This window comes from Fomitiporia mediterranea (genome assembly GCF_000271605.1).
Source record: "Fomitiporia mediterranea MF3/22 unplaced genomic scaffold FOMMEscaffold_6, whole genome shotgun sequence".
Lineage (NCBI taxonomy): Eukaryota > Fungi > Basidiomycota > Agaricomycetes > Hymenochaetales > Hymenochaetaceae > Fomitiporia > Fomitiporia mediterranea.
The window spans coordinates 3,230,355-3,257,223 of record NW_006760391.1 but is presented as its reverse complement, the minus strand read 5'-3'; the positions used below and the strand labels follow the sequence as shown (position 1 = coordinate 3,257,223).

Genomic DNA, 26,869 nt, shown 5'->3' with positions numbered 1-26,869 from the left:
CTGAATAGCTAGCTCTGACAGAATTTGTACACAATAACTAGTAACACTCTATAATAGGACAGTCCCTGTTCTTCCTCAATTATAGGAGACATCTGTACTAGGGGACAGTTCTGAACTGGAACAGTAGTTCTGAATCTGTAACAGACTTTGTAGAACAGATACACAGAACTAGGGAGGACACACAAGCTCTTTTGGAAAAGGTAGTACAGGTTATAAAGCAGAACTATGATTAGAAGAGGTCTATGGCCAAGGATTACTAGTCTGGTGACAAAGTTATACTAGAAGCTACTAACCTGACCACAGATTGCCTAATGAAGAAGTTGGACAACAAGTGCTTCAGACCTTTTGTTATTAAAAAGAAGGTTGGTGCCTCTGCCTACAAACTCTAACTTCTAGCAACATAGAAGCACATACACTCAGTGTTTAACAAGGTTCTACTGTCTTAGTACTACAATCTGAGTTTTCCTTTACAACAAAGACCCTTACTACCTCTACCAGAACTCATTAGTTCTGAACCAGAATACAAAGTAGAGTATGTAGTAGATACTAAACTAGTGTACAGAAAGCTCAAGTTCCTTATCTACTAGAAGGGATACCTAGTTGAAGAACACACTTGAGAACCTGCTGAGAATCTCACCCATACTACTAAGGTGATCTGAGACTTTTATTGACTTCATCTGAGTACTCTGTATTAACTCTGCCTTACAGATTTCCAAACCCTACTGTTCTGACTTATACCTGAACTACTGACTGAGTCTAATGTTTACTAATTAGAACAATTGGTTTTAGAGGGGGGGTAATGTTACAATTCTCTACTCTCTTACCTTCAGTTCTAAGGGTTCTACACTCTTCTGTACTAGAACTTGGGACTTCTGTCCCTCAGAGGCACTGTCTATAGACTATATGTGTACTGACTCTTACTACTACCCTTCCTTACTTCATCATTCCATTCCTTTGACCACTCCTTCATTCTCTGTTCATTCTATAGTCTCTTACCCTTTATCCATCCCTTCATTCTTTATACCTTTATCTTTAACATTCCTTTCTTTCATTCTTTATAACTTATCATTCTTAGTGACTTATACTCTCTGAGTACTCTTGTGTAGCTTAGTATATATAAGCATACAAGATCAGACTGGTCCTGTAGTCTTGATCTTGTCTACTCTAGATAGTCCTGTACTCTTAGGCTTACTCTATATACTCTACTCTTGTCTTACTCTCTCTCTCTGCCTGTTTTACAAGTTCTGACTATGTTCTAGTACTTGTGTTCTGTATTTCTGTTGTGTAGAATAGTTGTAGCCTGGGTCCCCTTACTGAGCCTTCAGGTCCCCTCTACACTATTACTAACACTTACCCTCTCAGACAATGAGACTGTACAAGCTGTACATTCCCTTTAGAACAAGCAGCAGTTCATCTAAGGACATTCTAAGTACTAGCTCCAGGTCCCTATCCTCTTAGCTCCCTTCTTAGGATCCTCTCAGATTCAAACAATGGCTCTAGTAAACAGTAGATATACTAGTTTGTACATTAATAAGGCTTTTGTGTAGGAACACTACCTCCCTACTCAACACATTCTACTTCTGATCCTAGTATACAATGTGGACAGAACCCTAAACTAGAATGGTTGGATCACTAAGTTTGTTCAACTACAGATGACCATTTAGGATCATAAGGAAAGTATTGAGTTCAGAGTCACCAACCTTAGAAAGACAGATGTCTTTATCAGATTCAAATGGCTCAAGGCTTACAACCCTACTATTGACTGGTTAGAGTAGACACTTACATTCAATCAGTGTTCCAAGTCTTACAGCTACCTTACACTACTGTTCCAAGTAGATGTAGATACTTTTAATGTTACTAACAGTTCTAATAAAGGTGACCAGTTGTTCTTCTTCAACTAGGATAGATATGTGGATACATATTCTAGTCAAGGTAGAACAGAGTTGATTTAAAGGATGTTTAAGACAGAACCAGTCTAGAACCCTCTTAGAACAACTCTACTCTAGAACACACATAGACCCAGTCTGCTAGATTTTGTCCAAGAGTTCCCTAAAGTCTTCAGTAAAGAGGAATTCAACCAGCTTCCTAAACACTGTCTCTAGAACTATACAATTGAATTGACTAAGGGTTTCTAACCTAAGGATTATAAGGTCTACCTACTCAACAGAGACAAGTAGGAGGTGCTTGATGAGTTCTTTCAGGAAAATCTTTAGAACAGTTAGATTCAACTCTCAAAGTCAGATCCAAATATTATTGTATCCTCATCAAACATTCAACTTAGTGAAAACTCTAGATGTATGTGTCTTATTAATGAGCTCCTGAATCAGGGGGAGTAGGTACTTGTTTTTGACAGTACCCTCATTAAGACAACAATAATCCTAGACTAGGTAGAGCTTTCTATCTTTCTTTTTGACAAAGAAGAAAGGGGAGGCTATAAGGAAGACAGAGATGAGTAGAAGGCTGTGTTCTGAACTAATTGTAGATTGTATAAACTAACTATAATGTTTTTTAGACTAACTAACTTGCTTACAATGTTCTAGTCATTCATGAATCACATTCTCACAGATCTGATTAACTTAGAGTATGTTAGTGTGTATCTGGATAACATTCTGATCTTCACCTAAACAGTTGAGTACTATTACTAACTAATCTGAGTAGTTCTATAACAGCTCTAAGATAATAAACTGTTCCTCTAAGAAGCAAAGTACTCTTTTACACAGGAGTCAGTAGATTATCTAGGCTTTGTAATTAGTAGAGGAGAGGTCTGTATGGATCTGGTGAAGGTAACTGTAGTTTAGAACTGGTTACAACCTCAGAACCTGAAACAAGTCTAAGTATTCTTTAGGTTTGTAAACTACTACTAATACTTTATTTAAGGCTTTAGTACCATTACCCAGCCCCTACACAATCTTACTAGCAAAGATGTTCCTTAGTAATAGGAGGATCAGTAGTAGTTTATGTTCAAGTCTCTAAAGTAGGCTATTACTAGTAAGCCTGTACTAGTAGTTCTAACAGTTGTAGACAAGTTCTGAGTTAAAGCCAACTCTTCTAACTTTACAAATAGAGTAATACTGTCTCAGTTCATTAATGGAAAGTAGTATCTAATAGCATTCTGATCAGAATCCCTCTCTACAACAGAACAGAACTATCCTATCTATGACAAGGAACTCTTTACAATTGTCTGTTCCCTAGAGGAGTAGTATTAATATCTCCTTAGTACTACACAGAAGTTTAAGATTTAGAGTGATCACCTTAATCTCTAGTACTTTCAGGTGCCTCAGAAGCTCAACTACTACCAAGCCTACTAGATGTTAGAACTGTAGGACTTCAACTTTGTACTGACCTACAAACCCAGAACACAAATAATGAAAGCTGATTTACTCTTAAGACAAGTAGGTTATGAAAGGGGGGAGAATGATAACAAAAATCTTGTTCTCCTAGACAATTCCTGTTTTGCATCTGAGACAATCTAAGAGATCTGACTTGAATCTAAGAATGTTGACTTTGTCACCTGTATATAGTAAGCTCTAAGACACATGTAGGACCAGGTTGTAGTAAAGTAGCTAGAGAAGTAAGTAAGGGATTAGGAGGAGGATAAGGATGGACAGGTTTACTAGGAAGGCTGACTGTACATTCTAAAGGATTAGAAGCTGTGAGAGGACATTGTCTAAGCTTATTATAATAATCTGACTGTAGAACATTCAGGCTAACACAAAATGCAGGAACTTATTACTCAGAACTACTAGTGGTCCAGAATGTAGAGGGAAATCCTAAAGTATGTAACTAGTTGTAATACATACTAACAGACTAAGGCCTACTAGACAAGGGTTCAGACTCTCCTACATCTATATCAGATCCTGGATCACTCTTAGGAAGAAGTCTTAGTGGACCTGATTAGTAAGCTACCTGAGTCTCAGGGTTACAATACTATCTGTGTGATTGTTGACTGATTCTCTAAGCAAGTCTACACAGTTCCAACCTAAACAGAACTCACTTCTAAAGGTATAGTGTGTATTTATTAGGATCATGTTTTCTGGTTATACAGACTCTCTTAGAAGCTTATTCATGATTGTAGACTGTAATTCAAGTTGAAATTCATGTAGGACTTGTATGTACTTCTCAGAATTCAAGGGAACCCTTCTACTGCTTATCACCTACAGACTGACAGTCAAACTGAGCAAGTCAATCAGGAGATTGAACTCTACCTCTAGATGTTCATTAATCATTAGTAATCAGATTAGTCTGAATAGTTAGCTCTAACAGAATTTGTACACAATAACTAGTAACACTCTACAACAGGACAGTCCTTGTTCTTCCTTAATCATAAGAGACATTTGTACTAGGGGGCAGTTCTAAACCAGAACAGTAGTTCTGAATCTGTAACAGACTTTACAGAATGGATACACAGAACTAGGGAGGACATATGAGCTCTTTTAGAAAAGGTAGTATAGGTTATAAAGTAGAACTATAATTGGAAGAAGTCTACAGCCAAGAATTACCAGTCTAGTGACAAAGTTATGCTAGAAGCTACTAACCTAACTACAGATTACCTAATAAAGAAGTTGGACAACAAGTGCTTCAGATCCTTTATTATTGAAAAGAAGGTCAGTACCTCTGTCTACAAACTCTAACTTCTAGCAACATGGAAGTACATACACTCAGTGTTTAACAAGGTTCTACTATCTTAGTACTACAATCTGAGTTTTTCTTTGTAACAAAGACCCCTACTACCTCTACCAGAACTTATCAGTTCCAAACCAGAATACAAAGTAGAGTATATAGTAGATACTAAGCTAGTGTGTAGAAAGCTCAAGTTCCTTATCTACTAGAAGGGATACCTGGTTAAAGAACACACTTGAGAACCTGCTGAGAATCTCACCCATACTACTAAGGTGATCTGAGACTTCTATTAACTTCATCCAGGTGATCTGAGACTTCTATTAACTTTATCCAGGTGCTCTGTATCAACTCTGCCTCACAGATTTCCAAACCCTACTATTCTAACTTATACTTGAGCTACTAACTGAGTCTAATGTTTACTAATCAGGACAATTAGTTTTAGAGGGGGGGTGATGTTACAATCCTCTACTCTCTTACCTTCAGTTCTAAGGGTACTACACTCTTCTGTACTAGAACTCAGGACTTCTGTCTCTCAGGAGTACTGTCTATAAACTATATGTGTACTGACTCTTACTACTACCCTTCCTTACTTCATTATTCTATTCCTTTAACTACTCCTTCATTCTCTGTTCATTCTATAGTCTCTTACCCTTTGTCCATCCCTTCATTCTTTGTACCTTTATCTTTAACATTCCTTTCTTTCATTCTTTGTAGCTTATCATTCTTAGTAGCTTATACTTCCTGAGTGCTCTTGTATAGTTTAGTATATATAGGCATACAAGATCAGACTGGTCCTGTAGTCTTGATCTTGTCTACTCTAGGTAGTCCTATACTCTTAGACTCACTCTATATACTCTACTCTTGTCTCACTCTCTATCTCTGCCTGTTCTGCAAGTTCTGACTATGTTCTAGTACTTACATTCTGTATTTCTGTTGTATAGGATAGTTGTAGCCTGGGTCCTCTTACTAAGCCTTCAGGTCCCCTCTACACTGTTACTGACACTAAACAGTTCTTCAATTCAGGAAAAGGTCTAACAAAGTCTATTCCTATACCTTTCTAAGGCCTATTAGATACTAAGAGCAGATATAGTAAACTAAACAGTTTCTGATTGTTAGGTTTACTAATCTTGTATATATGACACAAATTATAGTAGGAATTAATGTTTATAATTATATCTTTCTACCAAACTTGTTCTCTAAGGTATGAAAGTGTCTTTCAAGGTCCTAAGTGTGCTAAAATAGAATGTGTATACTCTATTACAATTTCCCTAGCATTTCTGTTGTGTATTAGAATTCTAAGTATGTAAAGTATGTACCTCTTACCCTCCTAGTAAAATATGAGTCCATTTTCAATATAAAAATTCTGGAAGTACTTTGGATCTTGTAATATCTGATTGAAGAAGTTATCCTCATAATATCTGCCTTTAAGACATTCTAGGAATTGTAAATCTGGTAAAGATTGAGTTATAATATTAGGTAATTAAGGTTTAATTAAGTTCTAGAGTTAATCAGTAGTGTTCTTTAGTATTAGAACGTTCTGATCATTAATTTCTGATCTAATATTATTGTCTGAATGTCTGTATCCTTGTGTATTACTTCTAATGTCTAGTACATTTGCAAGTGAATTTATTTCATGTAAATCTAATTGTTCAGTGTTCTGAGACAGTATTTCTAATACCTTACTGTGTGTATCTGTTTCCTGATCTTACTCTACATTCTCTAGTATTGTAAACTAGCTTCTAGTTCTTGTAACAGGCCTACCCTCTATTTAGAGGTCTGTTTGTGAGTTTCTAGCATGTCTAGTAATTAATCTAACCTTTCTACTATATAGTTGACTTATAATCATTCCTCAAGGTAAAGTTTTCCTTACTACTACTAGTCTAGCCTTAATATATACAGTATTCTGTATCTCTAACAGTTGTGAAATGTTATTCCTAACTTGATTAATCCTTAATAGATCATTATTATTGAGTTGTAATATATATTCTTACTAAGATTGAGTTGTTCCTAGTAAATCTCCTAAGTATATGTGTGATAATGTGTTTGTAAGAATGTTTGTAGTGTGTCAGCAACAGTGTAGAGGGGACCTAAAGGCTTAGTGAGGGGACCCAGGCTACAACTATCCTACACAACAGAAATACAGAATGTAAGTACTAGAATGTAGTTGGAACTTGTAGAACAGGCAGAGATAGAGAGTGAGACAAGAGTAGAGTATATAGAGTGAGCCTAAGAGTACAGGACTACCTAGAGTAGACAAGATCAAGACTACAGGACCAGTCTGATCTTGTACACCTATATATACTAAGCTACACAAGAGTACTCAGGGAGTATGAGCTACTAAGAATGATAAGTCACAAAGAATGAAAGAAAGGAATGTTAAAGATAAAGGTACAAAGAATGAAGGGATGGATAAAGGGTAAGAGACTATAGAATGAACAGAGAATGAAGGAGTGGTCAAAGGAATAGAATGATGAAGTAAGGAAGGGTAGTAGTAAGAGTCAGTATACATATAGTTTATAGACAGTACCCCTGAGAGACAGAAGTCCTGAGTTCTGGTACAGAAGGGTGCAGAACCCTTAGAACTAAAGGTAAGAGAGTAGAGAATTGTAACATCACCCCTCCTCTAAAACTAATCATCCTGATTGGTGAACATTAGGCTCAGTCAGCAGTTTGAGTATAGGTCAGAACAGTAGGGTTTGGAAATCTGTGAGGCAGAGTTGATACAGAGTACTCAGATGAAGTTAATAGAAGTCTTAGATTGCCTTAGTAGTATGGGTGAGATTCTTAGCAGGTTCCCAAGTGTGTTCTTCAACTGAGTATCCCTTCTAGTAGATAAGGAACTTGAGCTTTCTACACACCAGTTTAGCATCTACTACATACTCTACTTTGTATTCTAGTTCAGAACTGATAAGTTCTGGTAGAGGTAGTAAGAGTCTTTGTTACAAAGGAAAACCTGGATTATAGTACTGAGACAGTAGAACCTTGTTAAACACTAAGTGTATACACTTCCATGTTGCTAGAAGTTGGAGTTTGTAAGTAGAGGTACTAACCTTCTTTTTAATAATGAAGGGTCTGAAGCACTTATTGTCCAACTTCTTTATTAGGTGATCTGTAGTCAGGTTAGTGGCTTCTAGTATAACTTTGTCACTAGGCTGGTAATCCTTGGCTACAGACCTCTTTTAATCATAGTTCTACTTTATAACCTGTACTACCTTTTCTAAAAGAGCTCATGTGTCCTCCCTAGTTCTGTGTATCTGTTCTACAAAGTCTGTTGTGGATTCAGAACTACTGTTCCAGTTCAGAACTGTCCCCTAGTACAGATGTCTTCCATGATTGAGGAAGAACAGGGACTGTTCTGTTGTAGAGTGTTGCTAGTTATTGTGCACAAATTCTGTTAGAGCTAACCATTCAGACCAATCTGATTACTAATGATTGATGAACATCTGAAGGTAGAGCTTGATCTCCTGATTGACTCACTCAGTTTGACTGTCAGTCTACAGGTGATAGACAGTAGAAGGGTTCCCTTGAATTCTGAGAAGTACATACAAGTCCTGTATGAATTTTGACTCAAATTACAGTCTATAATCATGAATGAGCTTTCAAGAGAGTCTATACAACTAGAAGACATGATCCTAATAAATACACACTATGCCTTCAGAAGTGAGTTCTGTTCAGGTCAGAACTGTATAGACTTGCTTAGAGAATTAGTCAACAATTATGTAGATAGTGTTGTAACCCTAAGACTCAGGTAGCTTACTAATCAGGTCTACCAAGACTTCTTCCTAAGAGTGATCTAAGATCTGATACAAATGTAGGGGAGTCTAAACCCTTGTCTAGTAGGCCTTAGTCTGTTGACACATATTGTAACCAGTTATGTACTTTAGGATTTCCCTCTACATTCTAGGCCACTAGTAGTTCTGAGTAATGAGTTCCTGTGTTTTGTGTTGGCCCAGATGTTCTACAGTCAGATTGTTGTAATAAGCTCAGACAATGTCCTCCTACAGCTTCTAATCCTTTAGAATGTACAGTTGGCCTTCCTAGTAAACTTGTCCATCCTCATCCTCCTCCTAATCCCTAGCCTACTTTTCCAGCTACTTTACTATGACCCAGTCCTGTGTGTGTCTCAGAGCTTACTGTATACAAGTGACAAAGTCAACATCCTTAGATTTGAGTCAGATCTCTTAGATTGTCTCAGACACAAAACAGGAATTGTCTAGGAGAATGAGATTTTCATTATTATTCTCCCCCCTTTCATAACCTACTTGTCTTGAGAGTAAATCAGCTTTTGTTATTTGTGTTCTGAGTTTGTGGGTCAGTACAAAGTTATAGTCCTACAGTTCTAACATCTAGTAGGCTTGACAGTAGTTGAGCTTCTGAGGTGCTCAGAAGTATTAGAGATTAAGGTGATCACTCTAAATCTCAAACTTCTGTGTAGTACTAAGGAGATATTAACACTACTCTTCTAAGGAACAGACAATTGTAAGGAGTTCCTTGTTATAGATAGAGTAGTTCTGTTCTGTTACAGAGAGGGATTCTGATCAGAACACTATCAGACACTACTTTCTGTTAATGAACTAGGACAGTACTACTCTATTTGTAAAGTCAGAAGAGTTGGCTTTGACTCAGAACTTGTCTACAACTGTCAGAACTACTAATACAGACTTACTAGTAATAGCCTACTTAAGAGACTTAAACACAGACTACTACTGATCATCCTATTACTAAGGAACATCCTTACTAGTGAGATTGTGAAGGGGCCAGGCAATAGTACTAAAACCTTGAATGAAGCATTAGTAGTAGTTTACAAACTCAAGGAACACTTGGACCTGTTTTAGGTTCTAAGGTTGTAACCAGTTCCAAACTGTAGTTACCTTTGTTAGATCCATACAGACCTCTCCTCCACCAATCACAAAGCTTAGATAATCCACTGACTCCTGTGTAAAGGAGTACTTTACTTTTTAGAGGAACAGTTTATTATCTTAGAGCTGTTGTAGAACTGCTTGGATCAGTCAGTAATAGTGCTCAACTGTCTGGGTGAAGATCAGAATGTTATCTAGATACACACTAACATACTCTGAGTCAATCAGATCTGTAAGAATGTGATTCATGAATGACTAGAATGTTACAGGCAAGTTGGTTAGTCTGAAGAACATTACAGTTGGTTTGTACAATCTGCAATTAGTTCAGAACACAGTCTTCTACTCATCTCTGTCTCAGATCTGAATATTATTGTACCCTCATCAAACATCCAACTTAGTAAAAACCCTAGATGTATGTGTCTTATTAATGAGCTCCTGAATCAGGGGGAGCAGGTACTTGTTTTTAATAGTACCCTCATTAAGACAATAATAATTCTAGACTAGGTAGAGCTTCCTATCTTTCTTTTTGACAAAGAAGAAAGGGGAGGCTATAGAGGACTTTGAGGGTCAGATCCAGCTGTTCTGAAGATTTTCCTAAAGGAACTTGTTAAGCACCTCCTACTTGTCTCTGTTGAGTAAGTAGACCTTACAATCCTTAGGTTGGAAACTCTCAGTCAATTCAATTGTATAGTCCTAAGGACAGTGTTCAGGAAGCTAGTCAAATTCCTCTTCACTAAAGACTTTGAGGAACTCTCAGACAAAATCCAGCAGGCTGGGTCTATGTGTGTTCCAGAGTAGAGTCATTCTAAGAGGGTTTCAGACTGGTTCTGTCTCAGACATCCTTTAGATTGACTCTGTTCTACTTTGACTAGAATTTGTATTCACATATCTATCCTAATTGAAGAAGAACAACTAGTCACCTTCATTAGAACTGTTAGTAACATTAGAAGTGTTTGTATCTACTTAGAACAGTAGTATAAGGTAGCTGTAAGACTCAGGACACTGATTGAACACAAGTGTCTACTCTAACCAGTCAATAGTAGGGTTGTGAGCCTTAAGCCATTTGAATCTAATGAAGATGTCTGTCTTTCTAAGGTTAGTAACTCTAAACTCAATGCTTTCCTTATGATCCTGAATAGTCATTCATAGTTGGACAAACTCAGTAATCTGACTATTCTGGTTCAGGGTTCTGTCCACATTGTATACTAGGATTAAAAGTAGAACACATTGAGTAGGGAGGTAGTGTTCCTACACAAAGGCCTTATTAATACACAAACCAGTACATCCACTGTCTACTAGAGTTGTTGTTCAGATCTGGGGGGATCCTAAGAAGGGAGCTAAGAGGATAGGAACCTAGAGCTAGTGTTTAGAACATTCTCAGATGAACTACTACTTGTTCTGAAGGGAATGTACAGCTTGTACAGTCTTATTGTCTAAGAGGGTGAGTATATATACTAACATTTCCTCATTAACCTCTCTCTTTCAACAAGGACAGACCTATGTTCTCAGCTGTGAACTCAGCTGAGGCTATCCTTACTTAATACTACAGACAAACTACTAAGTAGTAAACAGGGCTAGGTAGTGTTCTGAATGTTCTGAGATCTTAGAACACAGAAGTAGTAGGTTGGATTGTGTAGATTTAGACTCAGATAAAGTGTAAAGAGAAGAATCAAAAGAATCAGAAGAAATAGGAGAACTATCTACTTTTGTTTTCAACTTTTTTCTTTCTAATAAATAATTTTGTTGATTTATTTTTTCTACTTTTTCTACTTTTTCTACTTTTTCTACTTTTTCTACTTTTTCTACTTTTCTTACTTTATTTACTTCTAATCCTACAGTGTCTATTGAATCAAAAGTAACTATTAAAAAATCTGAGTCATAGCTCTTCAGTACTACATTTACTGTTAGGCCTCTACAAAATTCTAGGGTACATAGTCAGGGTTCAGGAGTTCTGAGGTAACTTCCAGATTTGTAGAAAAGGCTTCTTACTACAAATCCTGCTTGTTACTCATTATTACTCTAATAACCTGACAGATATACTGTTACTTCTGTAAGTAGTCCTTAATTTAGTGCCCTAACTTTCTGTAGGCAAAGTATACTCCTTACTTTTAGGCTTCTCTAATGTCTATCAGAACAGATTGATTACAAATTACAGGCAGATCAATCTAAGGGCTCAGAACTGTTAGAGTCAGATGTATGTGTAAGTGTTCTGTATAGACTTAATGTATCTAGGCTGTAGCTTGGTCAAAGGAAATAGTACACATCTTCTACTCAGTGTAAGTAACCAGTTCTAGTATCATTCTAAGGATCTTATTAACTAGTTCTAAGTAAAGAGCTTTTTCAAGCATTCTAATAAGGACATTATTAAACCTGAGTATAAATCCTACCTTCTGAGCCAGGATATCAAACTCCTGAAAGAAGGTATTAGTGAAACGTTTGCCCTGTTATAGAGATGCAAGCTTGTTCTGTGTATTATACTTCTTATTCAGATTGATGAAGGAAGTACAGAGCTGCCCTATGAATTCTGAATATAACTCATTGTTCTAAAGTTGGATCAGGCTTCCAATCTAATAGCCTTTAATCTAGTTCTAGGCTTAGGTGGCTGTGTTGCCTTCCTTTATAAAGGAGAGGACAAATAGGACACAATTAAGATCTGAGGATAGATCAGTCAAAGTAGTAGCTATGTATAGTTCAACTTGGTACTGGAAGTCCTTAAAGTGCTACCTATTAAAATCCAAAGGGTAGGCTACATACACTTTCTTTCTAGAACAGGTTGTAACTTCTAGAATGATTGGAACAGGTTCTAAAGGGGCTGAGAGTATGTAGTTAGTAAAGGCCTCTTAGATAGAGGTCTACACATATTAAGCTAGTTCTACTTGTAACTACTAATCTGGTAGAACAGTAGGGGTAGTAGTTAGTGTAGGAGAGTCCATGTTTACACTACAAAGGAATCAGTACTAAACTAAAAGGGGTAATGAATAGAAGAAGGGTGGCAAAAGTTTAAAATTTAAAAATGTAAAAGGGTCAGAACAAAGAAAAGAGATTGACACAATAGTAAGTACTAATGCTTGAAATGTAGGAGAGTTGTAGGGTAGTAATAGGTAGTCTTGATCTGATGTCAGTAACAGTATAGAGGGGACCTAAAGGCTCAGTAAGGGGACCCAGGCTACAACTATCCTACACAACAGAAATACAGAACACAAGTACTAGAACATAGTCAGAACTTGTAGAACAGGCAGAGAGAGAGAGTAAGACAAGAGTAGAGTATATAGAGTGAGCCTAAGAGTACAGGACTACTTAGAGTAGACAAGATCAAGACTACAGGACTAGTCTGATCTTGTACACTTATATACTAAGCTACACAAGAGCACTCAGGGAGTATGAGCTACTAAGAATGATAAGCTATAAAGAATGAAAGAAAGGAATGTCAAAGATAAAGGTACAAAGAATGAAGGGATGGATAAAGGGTAAGAGACTATAGAATGAACAGAGAATGAAGGAGTAGTCAAAGGAATGGAATGATGAAGTAAGGAAGGGTAGTAGTAAGAGTCAGTATGTATATAGTCTATAGACAGTGCCCCTGAGGGATGGAAGTCCTGAGTTCTGGTACAGAAGGGTGTAGAACCCTTGGAACTGAAGGTAAGAGAGTAGAGAATTGTAACATAGTGCTTAGAATGTATTTTACAGTAAAATAAAAGTCTAATATCTTCTCTAACTATCTAGCTTGTCTTCTACTTAATACTAGTTGCTTTAGAATGTGTTCTAACACTCTATAATCAGTATACTAAAAGAAATACATTCCTTATAGTAGATTCTTGTGTCTTAGTATAATTTCTACTCCTACTAGTAATTCTACATTGTGTACTAGGTAATTCTGTTGTGTAGGGTTTAATTTTGCTGAGAAAAACACTACTATCTTAGAATCTTTCTAATCATAACCTTGACTGACTATTCCTCCAATTCCTAAAGCTAAAGTGTCTGTAATAATACTAATAAGTAGTACATTCTTACTATAGTCTAATACTATCCTGTGATTATGCCTGAAATCCAATACTAGCTTTACTATTTAATTAAACACTTACTGTTTAGTGAATGTCCATCTGAAAAATACAGTTTCTCCTACAATTTTTGATAAAATACTTGTAGAAATGTGTAACTAAAGTATATTGAGTACTAAATACTCTACTGATCCTAAGAAACCTTGTAACAAATCTTTATTAGTAGGTACTTTCTATTGTTGAATAGAATCAACTTTATGAGGGTCCATTCTAATACCTTGATCATTAATAATATAGTCTAGTATCTTTAATTCTTTCTGAAACAATTGTATCTTATGTTTACTAAGGTAGAATTTCTCCTTACACAATATATTAATGACAGTTCTAAGATGTTACATATGATCCTCAATTGTGTCTGAATAAATCAGTAAGTCATCTAAGTAGATATCTATCCAGTCACCCAAGTAAGGCTGGAAAATGTAGTTTATTAATACTTAATAAGTGGCTCTACTATTACAATCACCTAATTACATTACTTTACTAACTATTATTCTATCTAGAGTGTTGAATATCAATCTGTTTACATGCTTAGAGATTATTCTAATCTGTTCATATGTGTCTTTACTATTAATTAGCAATTTATACTTCTTGAAAGCTACTCTCCTTAATACTGATTCAATATCTAGTAAAGGAGATGATAGTTTCTTAGTATTCTTATTGTGCTCTCTAAGATTAATGACTGTTCTCAATTGTATAGAGTCTTCCTTAGTCTTTCTAGGCTTTTGAAGTAGTAGTATAAGTACTGTGTTCAATCCTGTAACTACTTTCTATCTTCCTAATTAAATATAGTCCTTTCTCTTATTTTACTATTGTTCTCTCAAAGAATCCAGACAAGTTGCTCTATGGAACTTGTATTTCTCATCCTCATCTATGAGTGATATACTATGATTAATGGCTCTGAGAGGTGGTAGAGGTGTTTCTAAAGTGTCTTTAAACAAATCCATAGTATATTGTTTAATTTCTTGTCTGTATTTGTTAATTTCTCAATCATAAGTATTAATAACTTTTAATGAAACAACTGTGACTTGTTCTCCTGTTATTGGTAGAGGTATTACACTTTCAATCCATAGTCTAGACTCATTGAAACTAATAGAAATCTTGTGCTGGAAGAGGAACAGTATTCCTAGTATAATATTATAGTTATCCAAATTCATAATATCAAAGTACAGTATTGTGTCTATCTCTCTATATTGTATTCTAGTGTTGGTACAATAGTTTACTTTCAATCTAGAGCCTTGTACTACTAATTGTATAGGTAGAGGTTTGGCTAATATAAGTTTCCTAATACTTATTTGATCTACAAACTTGGTAGACATGAAATCTACTAATAATTCTGAATCAATTAATACTCTTACTAATTCTCTATTAATTTTGATCATAATTATGATAGGACATGGTATTGATCTCTTAAAGTCCTTAGTATAAGCTATAGTATGCTCAATTGTATTAAAATTATTGAAGTTAGTAGTTATAGTATAGATTTGTATAGGTAAATCATACATATATACTCTATTTCCAGATATGAGATGTGAGTCAATGTTTTCCATACTTGCTACTGAATACATTAGCTCAAACAATTCAGGATTAAAGATATCCTCTATCTCTAATAGTTCCTAATGATTGTAAACATATTTGGCTAAATATTGAGCTTGTCTGAGTAGAGAATACTATTCTCTAACATTAAATCTGTTCAGAAAAGCAATCTTAACAGGTAATGTGTACTCATTTCTGTTCTCCCAATTGTCAATAATTGTAAACTATGTATCTGTACTTCTGAAAACATAGAATCAATTGTGTAGATACTTATTCTAAAGTCTTCTATTGTATTTCCAGTCAAAACAGTACAGAATTCCTTCCATAAGACATTTAGTAATTCTAAAACATACTGTATTATTGTATTCACTGTAGAAATTACTATTTCTGTAGATTGATCTCATTCTCCTCTAATTTCTCTTTCTAAGTTCAGCATTTACAAGGGGAATCTTTACTTCTAAAGTGTCAGAAAAGGTTTGTAGCTTCAAATCCAATTGTTCTAAACTAAATACTTGTAAAATAGTATTGTAACCAGCTAATAAATTGTAATTCTCATCCTTCTGAGTTGTTGATTCATAACTGTTGTCTGGATAATGTATCTGAATAGCTATAGATTGTATTTGTAACATAGAAAATGATGGATCCATTGTATTGTCTACTATAAGATCCAAATCTAAGTAATTATTGTCTTCCAAAGTATTAGTTAACTTATCTAGAGCAGAATAATTAATATTAATACTCTTAGACAATGTATTTGTATTAGAAACACTGTTCAGCTTTACTGTACTGTGTGTAGGACAATTTTTAACTAAATGTATAGTCTGTTTACAGATAAAACATTGTCCTTTAGCTCTCATATTGTCTAGTTCAGCTTGTGAATACCTTTTTACACCTGTAGAATAAGTTTTCTTACTATTCTCTTACTTATTCTGCCTAGTATCCTTGTACTTCAGTTTGTAGTCCTTAGATCAGTCTTTCTCTTTTAGACTTACACTGTTAGACTGTATGTACTGTCTGTTACAATTATTACAATTATAATCATAATTCCTGTCCTTTAGTCAATTCTTATTGTCATTCCTATAGTTCCTCTAGTTGTTCTTCTTCCATCTATCTTTTTGATAGTCTTCTTTGTTACTCTGAGGATAGAATCAATCTCTAGTATCTGTATACTATTTAATTCTAACAGCTTTATTTGCTTTTTTAATGTTCTCAAGCCTGTCTTTAAATTCTTCATATGAAACTGTGTCTGGATTCAAACAATCCAATCATAATTGCCTTTAATACTTAGGATAAAGTCTATCCCATACTCTCCTAGTTAAATCTTTATCAGAAATATTGCCTAGATTGATTGCTTTCATTTCTAGATTGTACAAATATTCCTGTATGACTCTGTGTCCTTGTTTCATTGTATTAAACTCTTTCCTAAGCATTTCTACAAAGTTAGATAGGAAACAAAAGTCTATTAGACTTTTAAAGAATTGTAATAAGGTCTATCAAGATTTGTTCATACCTATTTTCTGTAAATAAAAGTTTATAGCTTGTCCTTTAATGAAATTAGGTAGTACTCCTACTTGTTCTTTAGGGAAATAATGTAAACCTGATTGTTTCATGTACTGATTGACTTCCATAACAAACTTAGTGTATCTTTGAAGGTTAGGTTCACTTGAATAAACTGTAGGAATGATAGGTTTTGTACTCTACATCTGTATCTTCAATTTTAGAAGTTCCTTGTTCCATTTTCTCTTAGTAAGCTTTTTACACTTCTTAGTACCTTTAGAGTTGCTTGAATCAATGTCTGTAGGTTTGAATAATGTATCACTATCATTACTATTGTTAGAACTTGAGTATCTACTTGAATCCAAAGAATCCAAAGAGCTATTGCTTGGATCCAAGTTAGAATCCTGTCTTTTTACAATTTCTACTCTCTGTATTACACAATTCACATAACTCTTTCTTGTAAGGTTGTCTGAGGGTCTCACTAATGTAAATCTATTTGTCTACAGTGTATTTGAGCTTTGTAGCTCAGCTGTATCTTGTGTGGTTCTTTTTTTGTAGCCTTTACTATTCCTATCTGTATTACACTTGATAGAGGGTACAGAACTGTGGTGGAAATTCTTTTCCTTACTCTCTTTGCCTTTTACAGTTTCTGATTCGTCTTCACTGTCATCAGAGGCATCTGGAACCATAAGTTTCACATCTAGGTTCAGTCTGTTCATTTTAATATTGTGTTTTGTACTGAGTGTATGTAGCAATTCTTAAACATTAGTATAGTAGTGTATATATGTAAGTATTTTATTCTGCAATACATCTCCTTGCCCTGCTAGAGTGTCATATCTTTACACTGATTTTCTATCTTAGAGTAATATGTTTCTTACTTGAAACAAACTGGTAATTCCTGAGGAGTTCTAAGAGCCTTACTATAGCTTTCATTTCTAAAATTCTATTGTCCTGATTCTGCATTTTGTCTGTACTCTATCTCCTGAAAATACATTCTTTGTACATCAGAATCTGCTTTGCTAAAACTGTCTAATTCTACCTGACTGTAATTACAAATGTCTAGAGCTTTTCCTTTATTTGCTCTTACATTTTTCTTATTACTAGGTACAGGTTTACTTAGATCTTTCTTCTAAGAATGTGTGCTTTCAAACTGTAGAGTATCTTTCAATTGTTTAGACATTACTTTAGTAGCTTCTAAGTGTTAACAACATACTTTCTAATACATCCATTTAGCTAACTTGTCTCTAGTTAGTTTAGATAGATTGATTGTATTCAAATTAATGTTTCCTTCATGTTCCTAATACATACTATCATACTTATAAGTTCTCTTGTTCAATTCCTCAATGTCAATTCCTTGATTGAATAGACTAGCTAGTCTACTCATGGCTTTCAGTGTTTCTAGCTTAGAGACATTTCTGAATGTCTTTCTAGCCTTCTGGAACATTTCCTACTGTAAGGAAAGTGTTGTTCCTTTACTAATACTCTTGTTCTTACTAACAGAATTCTTAATACCAGTTTCCTGAGTGTTTACACTCTCTATACTACTATTATCTATTTCTGTGAGTCTAGTAAGGTAAGCACTCACTAGTGTCTACTCTATAGTACACATTAGTCTAACAATATGTACTAGTACAGGTACATGCCTTTGTTCTACATTACTTGTATGTAATAGTTCATTAGGGTACCTCTAGCCTTGTGTAGACAAGGACTTATCACCTAGTAAAGGGTCATCAGATTGCCTCTAGCTTATAATAGATAATGACTTATTCTCTAGCATGTTAATAGTAACTTCCAGACTTGGGAGCCCTTCTAGGATTGTCTGCTAAGGCTTGGTAGCTACATTGTGTTCAGTACTCAATGGATAATCTTGTTGTCCATTGTCTGTATGTTCTGTTAACTTGAAATCTGTAGTACACACTGTTTTGAATCTTTCTGCATTTGGGGAAAGCTACTCTTCAGTACTTCTGAATGATGCTTGCCTCTTACAATATTAATAAGGAGGTCTCTCCACATTGAGGGGAACAATCCATTCACATCCCTCAAGTGTTCTGAGTATCCTAGTAGTTATAGTAAGAGTATATGTGTCTCTAATTTAGATTTGTGAACTACTCACTGATTTCTTTGAATTCAAAGGAGTACTGGACAATGTAAGGAATGTATTAGGGTGATCAAGCCCTCAGTTCTGGTTGTCAAAGCCTAGCAGGTTTATGGAAAGGTGGGTTCAGTCAAAAATGTGTAAGGATAGGTATACTAGCCTTACACAAAGATTCTCTCTTTACCAGCACACTCAACTACTGACTGGGATAACCTAGTAATCAAGCACTAAGAAGGAGAAAGAATCCCCTAACCCTTAGCTTGAAAACCCTTTATATATGTATATACACATGTAGTAGGATACAGGGTAGTCTAGTGAACAAAAAGGAAAACACTCACAAGCACCTACAACACATGTTGTGCAAATGCACAGGTAGCACAATCGTTACAGTCTTGCTCTTAACATTACATTACCAGCCCTCCTTGCTTCTGCTATTATGTATTGAATTCTCGTGTTACAGGCGCAAGAATTGACGAAGAGTATTCCGGAAGTTATCTTGATGGTTTTATAGCACAAGAAGAAGGAGAGACTGTGGCTTACCAGCGATAAAGACGAGTAATGCCTAGCTGACGTTCGCTTGGTCTTGCGGGACTTCGGATTTATCGTTCGTGGAATCAGTTGATATTATGCTTTGGTTTACGCTATCTCGCTTTCGCATATTCACACATATCGAACGGAAATGTTGTCACTCTAAGTACGCTGTACTTTAAACTTGTATAAGTAAGAGATATATCCCTGTTTAGCTACTGTGACTGGACAAAGGAATGTTGAAGTATGAATAGGAATACAGAATGACAGTGTAACGAGCTAACAGTATTATTCTTCCCCGCTGCAAAGAATTGTTCCGGTGCATCCGAATTCAAGTTCGGTTGCATCCTCACTTATATTGCTTTATGTCCATTATTTATATTGAAAATATTTACGCTTCCACAATGACCTGCATTATTTCCATTCGTGAGGTATAGAAATGAGGAACGGAGTTAACGGGTGCCGCAACGTGTGATTGATATGATATAATGATATTGCTGTTATTACAAAGGCCCCGCATGTGATTGAATTTGCAGTCGTCGGAACCTTTGCCTTTTCGTCAATTCGCTGTCACTGGTACCGAGCCAGACCAATCAGAACACGAAATTAAAAACAATAAACTTGTAATGAAGCATCTGAGCAAAGCCAGTCATTGATGAAGACAAAAGTATCATCAACAGTCCAGAGTTCGGGTACAAGAGAATACTGAGGTTCCCTTTTCGTGGCGGTCGTCTTGTCAAATTGCAAGTCTATCACCACCAAAGCAGTCAATCTGATGAACTCAAACGGGTGACCGCCCACGTGAGTAAGAGCACGTGCACAAACGCGTCTTGTCTCCTCGCGATGCGCCCAGACGTGTCGCGTTCAAACTTCACCAGGTCTTCTGGCTTCCACTCTGTACACTAGTACTCCAGACCTTTCTCCAAACCGTGCATCGTAACAGCTCTTCAAGTCATGTCATGGAAGGAGAATTTTAGGCGAGGCGTCGTCCTGTTTAAGCAGGATCGGTACAAAGACGCCTTAGAAGCTTTCAACCAGGTATGGTGACACTGACATCGTCCAAACCATCCTTATCCACTGTCAGGTGTGAGATCGAGACCTGATAACTGAATACAGGCAGCACGTGAAAATGATAAAGACGCAACTCTTCTAGATTCTAGAGCGGCTGTTCTTGAAAAGCTCGACCGTCCTCTTGAAGCACTGAAGGACTCCAAGAAAGTTATTGACCTTAAACCAACATCATGGCAGGTTAGTTCGCAAACATGCCTTTCCGATATTTTTTCGATTGTTATCGTATAGGGATATGCACGTTCTGCCAGGCTATTTCTAAAGGTTGGCAAGCCCGAGGCGTCATTGAAGATGACCGAACTCGCGTTGGAGCGTATCAAGGATACGAATAGACGCGCAGAGTTAGAGGACTTTCGAAAGCAAGTGGCAAAGGCACTTGAATCTCCGGCGTGCTATTTCTCGGGACTTCCTGTGGAACTACAGACGGAGATATTCTCACTCGTGATTGATGGCAGCAACGCCAAAATGCTCAGGCTCACTCTCGTGTGTCGGTCATGGCGAGATATAATCATCAATACTCCGCGGTTTTGGCGTAGCCTTACCATTACTCATAAAACGAGGGTGAAGAAGGCGGATACGTGGTTGCAGCGATCCAGAGGCATTTTGACGAACCTCCACATTGCTGGAGAGTTATCTTTCGATGACCGATCTCGTATTTTCAAATATGCTGACTGCAGTATTTGGTCGAAGCTTGATAGGCTGAAAATCACTACTCGGAGCGCCGATTTATTTGCAGCACTCCCTGCGTCAGCACTCGATAAACTACGACTACTACAATTTGAAGTTGACTCCGAAGAACTGGACGATCATTCCTTGCAAGCTCTCTCTGAGATAAATGGTTCTCGAATGCATCACTTTTCCCTGAAGACCACATGCACGCGGGTACGGATAGCAGACTTCACTTCCACCTCTCTGACGACACTCGCATTGTCCTCACCTCACTCAGATGTGGATCTTTTCCTATTTCTGAAGAGTAATCCCATGCTTGAGAATCTGGTCCTTGAGTCGCCCTCAGTTGCCCGCCGATTCAGTGGGACCCTAGAGGATATAGAGCTTCACCGCCTCGTCCGACTAGAATTGATAAACTCATTACACACGCATAGATGTCTCCAAAATATGCGATTTCCGAACGTCAGGACGCTTATTGTAAAGGAAACTCTCGGATTTGGTATCGGTGTTCCTGCATTAATCGATAATCAGCGGTTGACAGTCCTCGAGCACCTCACTCTTTCAATGATTGTTCAGGACACACACTCTTTAGTCTCAATTCTCCGAAGGGCAACGCCGTTAAAGACCCTGCAGCTCACACGATGCTGCTTCGAAGCCGGAGAAGAGAACACGCTAATCGAAGCTCTGACGGAAGGAACGGTGTGCCCAAAACTCCAGCATGTTGATTTATCGCGGCTTGCCGCTTTGAAAGCGGGCCCAGTTATTAAACTTGTAAAAGCGCATTCTCGTTCTGCAGCCGTGGTGTCATCATCATCGTCGTCGTGTTCCTCGTCCAACGAGTCACAGTCATTGTCGGACGAACAACAAGTAAATGTTCCATTACCCGTCCTTTCATTAAATCTCGACGATTGCCCGATGATTGATTCAAACGCATTACCATGGTTCCGGGCTGTAATACCGAACTTCAGTTGCAGGATGACCCCAGTGAAAATGGGGAGGGGGATGAAGTGATTGCATTTTCGCTGTTACTCTTATGCAGGTACCCAATTGTTAAAACCCCATTGTATTGACTTGTATATTCGTTGCATCCCTGTCGGACCCACTCGCCTACACCTTTATGTTGTAATAATTGGTTATCTACTTCCCCTTTGACACTGTCAGAGGCCGCCAATATATGTTGATCTGCATTTCTCAATCTTTCTCGCCGTCGTTTCACGTCAAGGTATGAAGATGTAGTAGTTGAAGCGCTGGCTGCAGGAAATGCATGTCCGACTTTACAGTGTACGGATTTATCTCAGCAGGCCCAGCTGTAGTAGTGGCAGTATTGATTTCATCTACAATATATAAATCATAAAAAGCAGTTGTGTATCCAAGTATTGCTTAAATTTTCATTGTTAATACTGACTGAGAAGTAAAAGTTCCCGTACTTTATAATTATAAATATATGAAATAACAATATAAAACTACATCACGTGCCTCTGTAGTCGCACTGCTGCTGCATGCGTTGACGACAAACCATGCCACTAAACACTTACTATTTGTTGTCCAACATCGCTACAGCTTAGTTGCCCTGCCATTAAGAGTCAACCCGAAAAGACTTCAGAATATCTCAACTAGGTATGGTGCCATCGTCTAAGTCAAGCATGATAGAAGTCATGAAGCTTAGCGCTGACGATCGAATAAAGGCAATACGCAAAAGGGATAAGAACACAATCTTCTGCACCCTAGTGCCTCTGTAGTGGAGAGACTCGAACACACACTTGAAGCACTGAAGCACTATTAAGCAGCCATCGCCTCTAAGCTGAAGTCGTTACAGGGTTAGTACGTCTGCACTTTACTCGGAGGATTGGCTCTGATAGAGGCCCCCCGTGTTCCCTGAACATATGACCAGACAGACGCACTTAGAGCGTCGTTGAAGATGACAAATATCGTGCCGGAGCAAGTGAAGCCAGACAATGCAAGAGATCATGAAGAAGAGGAGTTACAAATTTTGCGAGAGAAGGCGGTAAAAGCGCTGCAATCTGTGCCGTGTTATTTTTCGAGACTTCCAGTGGAGTTACAGAAGGAGATGTTCTCTGTCGTCATCGACTGCAGCAACGCAAAGACACTTGCACTAACTCACGTTTGTCGGTCATGGCGAGACCTTATCGTTGGCACTTCTCGCTTTTGGCAAAACCTGACAATCACTCCAAGAACGGAATTAAAGAAGGCGGATACTTGGTTGGGACGCTCAAAGGGCACTTTGACGGACCTCCACATTGTTGGAGTGTTGTCTCGCGGTTACCAATCGCGTTTTTTCAGGAATGCGGCTTCCACTATTTGGTCAAGCCTTGATACGCTGGCGATTACTACCCCGAGCGAAGATATATTTTCGGCCCTCCCTTTGACAGCGGCCAATAAGCTACGCTTACGAAAACTTGAGGTTTATTCGGAAAAGTTAAGCATCGAATCCCTGAAAGCTCTCACAAAGATGGATAGCTCACGAATACGTCACTTTACTCTGAAAACTACGTGCGAAGTGATACAAATAACGGGCTTCACCTTCACCTCTTTGACAACACTCATATTATCTGCATCTCATTCAGATGGAGGTCTTTTCCTACTTCTGAAGCAGAACCCTATGCTCGAGAATTTGATTCTTGAGTCACCCTCTACGGCCGCCCCTTATCACAGCGAGGGTGTCGAGGACCTTGAATTAGGCAACCTCATACGGCTGGAGTTGGTAAAATCAGTTCATACGCATATTTGTCTCAAACGGATCCGCTTTCCGAACCTGAAAACACTTGTCGTGACAAACTATATCGGTGTTGGCACTCCCGTGTTGATAGACGAACAAGAGCTGACACATCTCGAGCATCTGACCCTTTCGACGTTCATCCACTACCACACGCCCTCGCTAATATCCATTCTCCAACGAGCGACCGCTCTGAAGACTCTGGAGATCCCGCGATGCTTCTTCCAATATGGGGGAGAAAATACGGTGGTTGAAGCCCTTGCGGAAGGATCGATGTGCCCGAAATTGCAGCACCTTGATTTATCTGGGTATCGCACTCTGAAAGCAGGCCCTGTAATTCGACTCGTAGAAGCACATCTTTCCCGTGCTGCAAACGTAACGTCATCGGATGGACATGTCGACCAGCCACTACCTATACTTTCTTTGAGCCTTGATGACTGTCCGATGATCAGTTCGAACCAGTTGGCACGACTCCGAGGTATGGTACCGCATGTCAGCTGGAGGATGCCCAAGCTAGGAGTGCGAGTTTAGCAGGTTAGTCACTATACCCGTGTATGATATGTCATACCTTCTGTTGGATATACGCCCACCGGTTTAGCCTAAACACACGAATGAATTTGTAGAAAAGTTGTAGTGCTGGGGGTAACTCATTTCCAGCCAGCAGAGATTAATGTAGGATCCTGGATAACACGTGGCAAAGTTCAGCTTCCGCTTTCTGGTGGCCTTATCATCTCTTCTCATATTTCCGGATATAATGAAATTGATTCCATTGTACTGTATATTCTTAGCGCATTCATATTGATTGATTATTTGCAAAGTGTCGTTTTACTCCGTAGTCGTACCAGAGTTTTTCATTTGCATGTCTTCATACCTTTTCCTTACTGTATTTACACGAGATATACTGTAACTAGTTCATTTCGTTACCATTTGCTTGCTTGGAATAAAATGACATCACGTGCTTCTAATTTTGAGTCATACTCACAGCATGTTTTTTGACGACAAACCATTCCACTTATCATTTTTACCCATCCTCATCACAGATTGTCTACTGTACTATGGAGGAATGAACCTGAATAAGGTACCTACTAGTCCAAGCAGGATCACCTTGGAAACTTGCAGCCGGGTATAGAGGTATTGTTCAAGTCAAGCATAATCAGTCATGAAGCACATTGCTGATGACTGTGCAAAAGCAGTAAATACACAATAAGGATAACGACACAGTTCTTGTGAACTCTAGAATTCTTGTATTGGAGAGTCTCAAATGTCCTCTTGATTTGCTAAGGGACTACAGGAAGTAATTGCTACTAAGCCGAAATTGTGGCAGGTTAGTACGTTGACATTTTATCCAGTGTATTGGTTCTGATAGAGGCTTTCGTGTTTCTTAAACATATGGCCAGGCAGAGACACTTAGAGCATGGTTGAAGATGACCAATACAGTGCTGGAGCAAGTGAAGCTGGACAAGGCAAGAGGACATGAAGAAGAGGAGCTGGAGATTTTGTAAGAGAAGGCTGTCAGTGACAGTGTAGAGGGGACCTGAAGGCTCAGCAAGGGGACCCAGGCTACAACTATCCTACACAACAGAAATACAGAATGTAAGCACTAGAACATAGTCAGAACTTGTAGAACAGGCAGAGAGAGAGAGTGAGACAAGAGTAGAGTATATAGAGTGAGTCTAAGAGTACAGGACTACCTAGAGTAGACAAGATCAAGACTACAGGACTAGTCTGATCTTGTACACCTATATATACTAAACTACACAAGAGCACTCAGGGAGCATGAGTCACTAAGAATGATAAGCTACAAAGAATGAAAGAAAGGAAGGTCAAAGATAAAGGTACAAAGAATGAAGGGATGGACAAAGGGTAAGAGACTATAGAATGAACAAAGAATGAAGGGGTGGTCAAAGGAATGGAATGATGAAGTAAGGAAGGGTAGTAGTAAGAGTTAACACACATATAATCTATAGACAACACTCCTAAGGGACAGAAGTCCTAAGTTCTAATACAGAAGAGTGTAGAACCCTTAGAACTGAAAGTACAAGAGTAGAGAACTGTAACATCACCCCCCCTCTAAAACCAATTGTCCTAATTGGTAAACATTAGGCTTAGTTAGTAGCTCAAACATAGATTGGAACAGTAGAGCTTGGAAATCTGTAAGGCTGAGTTTGTACAGAGCACTAGGATGAAGCTGATAGAAATCTTAGATTGTCTTAGGAGTATGGGCAAGGTTCTCAGTAGGTTCCTAAGTGTACTCCTTAACTAGGTACCCTTTCTAGTAAACAAGGAATTTGAGTTTTCTGTATAGTAGCTTAGTATCTACTATGTACTCTACTTTGTATTCTGGTTTAGAGCCAATAAGTTCTGGTAAAGGTAGTAAGGGTCTTTATTGTAAAGGAAAACTAGAATCATAGTACTAAGACAACAGAACCTTGTTGAACACTGGGTGTATGTGCTTCTATGTTGCTGGAAGTTGGAGTTTGTAGGTAGAGGTACTAACCTTCTTTTCAATAATGAAGGGTCTGAAGCACTTGTTGTCCAACTTCTTCATTAGGCAATCTAAGGTCAGATTAATAGCTTCTAGTATAACTTTGTCACTAGACTAGTAATCCTTGACTACAGACCTCTTCTAATCATAGTTCTACTTTATGACCTGTACTACCTTCTCCAAAAGAGCTTGTGTGTCCTCCCTAGTCTTATACATCTGTTCTGTAAAGTCTGTTACAGATTCAGAACTACTGTTCTAGTTCAGAACTGTGTCAGGGAAAAGTCCATTTTCTTATATAGCTTTATAGTTCTTATATAGTAGAATACACATTATTTATAAATTATATAGTAACTGTAAGAATTTTAATAAGGTTATAAAGTAAAGATAATTCTTATACATCTTATAAAGGTTCTAAAAGTATTATTAATGAATATAACACAGTATATGTATTATGATAGCTTTAAATATTGAGTAAATATATTTTAACAAAAATATATTGAGAGTAAATACTTTATTATAGTATTTTACTTGAAGAAAAAGACTTGTGTCTACTATATAATATAATATAAAAGCATTTTCTACACTTATAATGTGTACTAAAGTTCTATTAATGTTTATAACAAATATAAACTCTGTTTGAGAGGTTATAAACTTAATAAATGTATAGTACTCAAATGTAACATGTATACTATAATAGTATAGTAAATATAAAGTGAGTTACTT

General features: G+C 37.4%; 2 protein-coding genes across 2 annotated transcripts; both read left to right on the top strand.

Moving 5' to 3' along the window:
* Positions 1-20,144: 20,144 nt before the first annotated feature.
* On the top strand, positions 20,145-21,938 carry FOMMEDRAFT_168327 (uncharacterized protein; the record flags this gene model as incomplete). The annotated part of the gene is made up of 3 exons (XM_007266989.1): positions 20,145-20,228; positions 20,307-20,438; positions 20,490-21,938. The coding sequence occupies 3 exons, from the start codon at positions 20,145-20,147 to the stop codon at positions 21,936-21,938; spliced, it is 1,665 nt and encodes a 554-aa protein (XP_007267051.1).
* A 795-nt stretch (positions 21,939-22,733) lies between these two features.
* On the top strand, positions 22,734-24,447 carry FOMMEDRAFT_168326 (uncharacterized protein). Its single transcript, XM_007266988.1, has 2 exons — positions 22,734-22,744; positions 22,819-24,447. The coding sequence occupies exon 2, from the start codon at positions 22,846-22,848 to the stop codon at positions 24,190-24,192; it is 1,347 nt and encodes a 448-aa protein (XP_007267050.1). The 5' UTR covers positions 22,734-22,744; positions 22,819-22,845; the 3' UTR covers positions 24,193-24,447.
* The last annotated feature ends 2,422 nt before the right edge of the window (positions 24,448-26,869 follow it).

Coding starts and splice junctions, on each gene's coding strand:
- FOMMEDRAFT_168326 (XM_007266988.1), top strand. CDS start 22,846: ATGACAAATATCGTGCCGGAGCAAGTGAAGCCAGACAATGCAAGAGAT.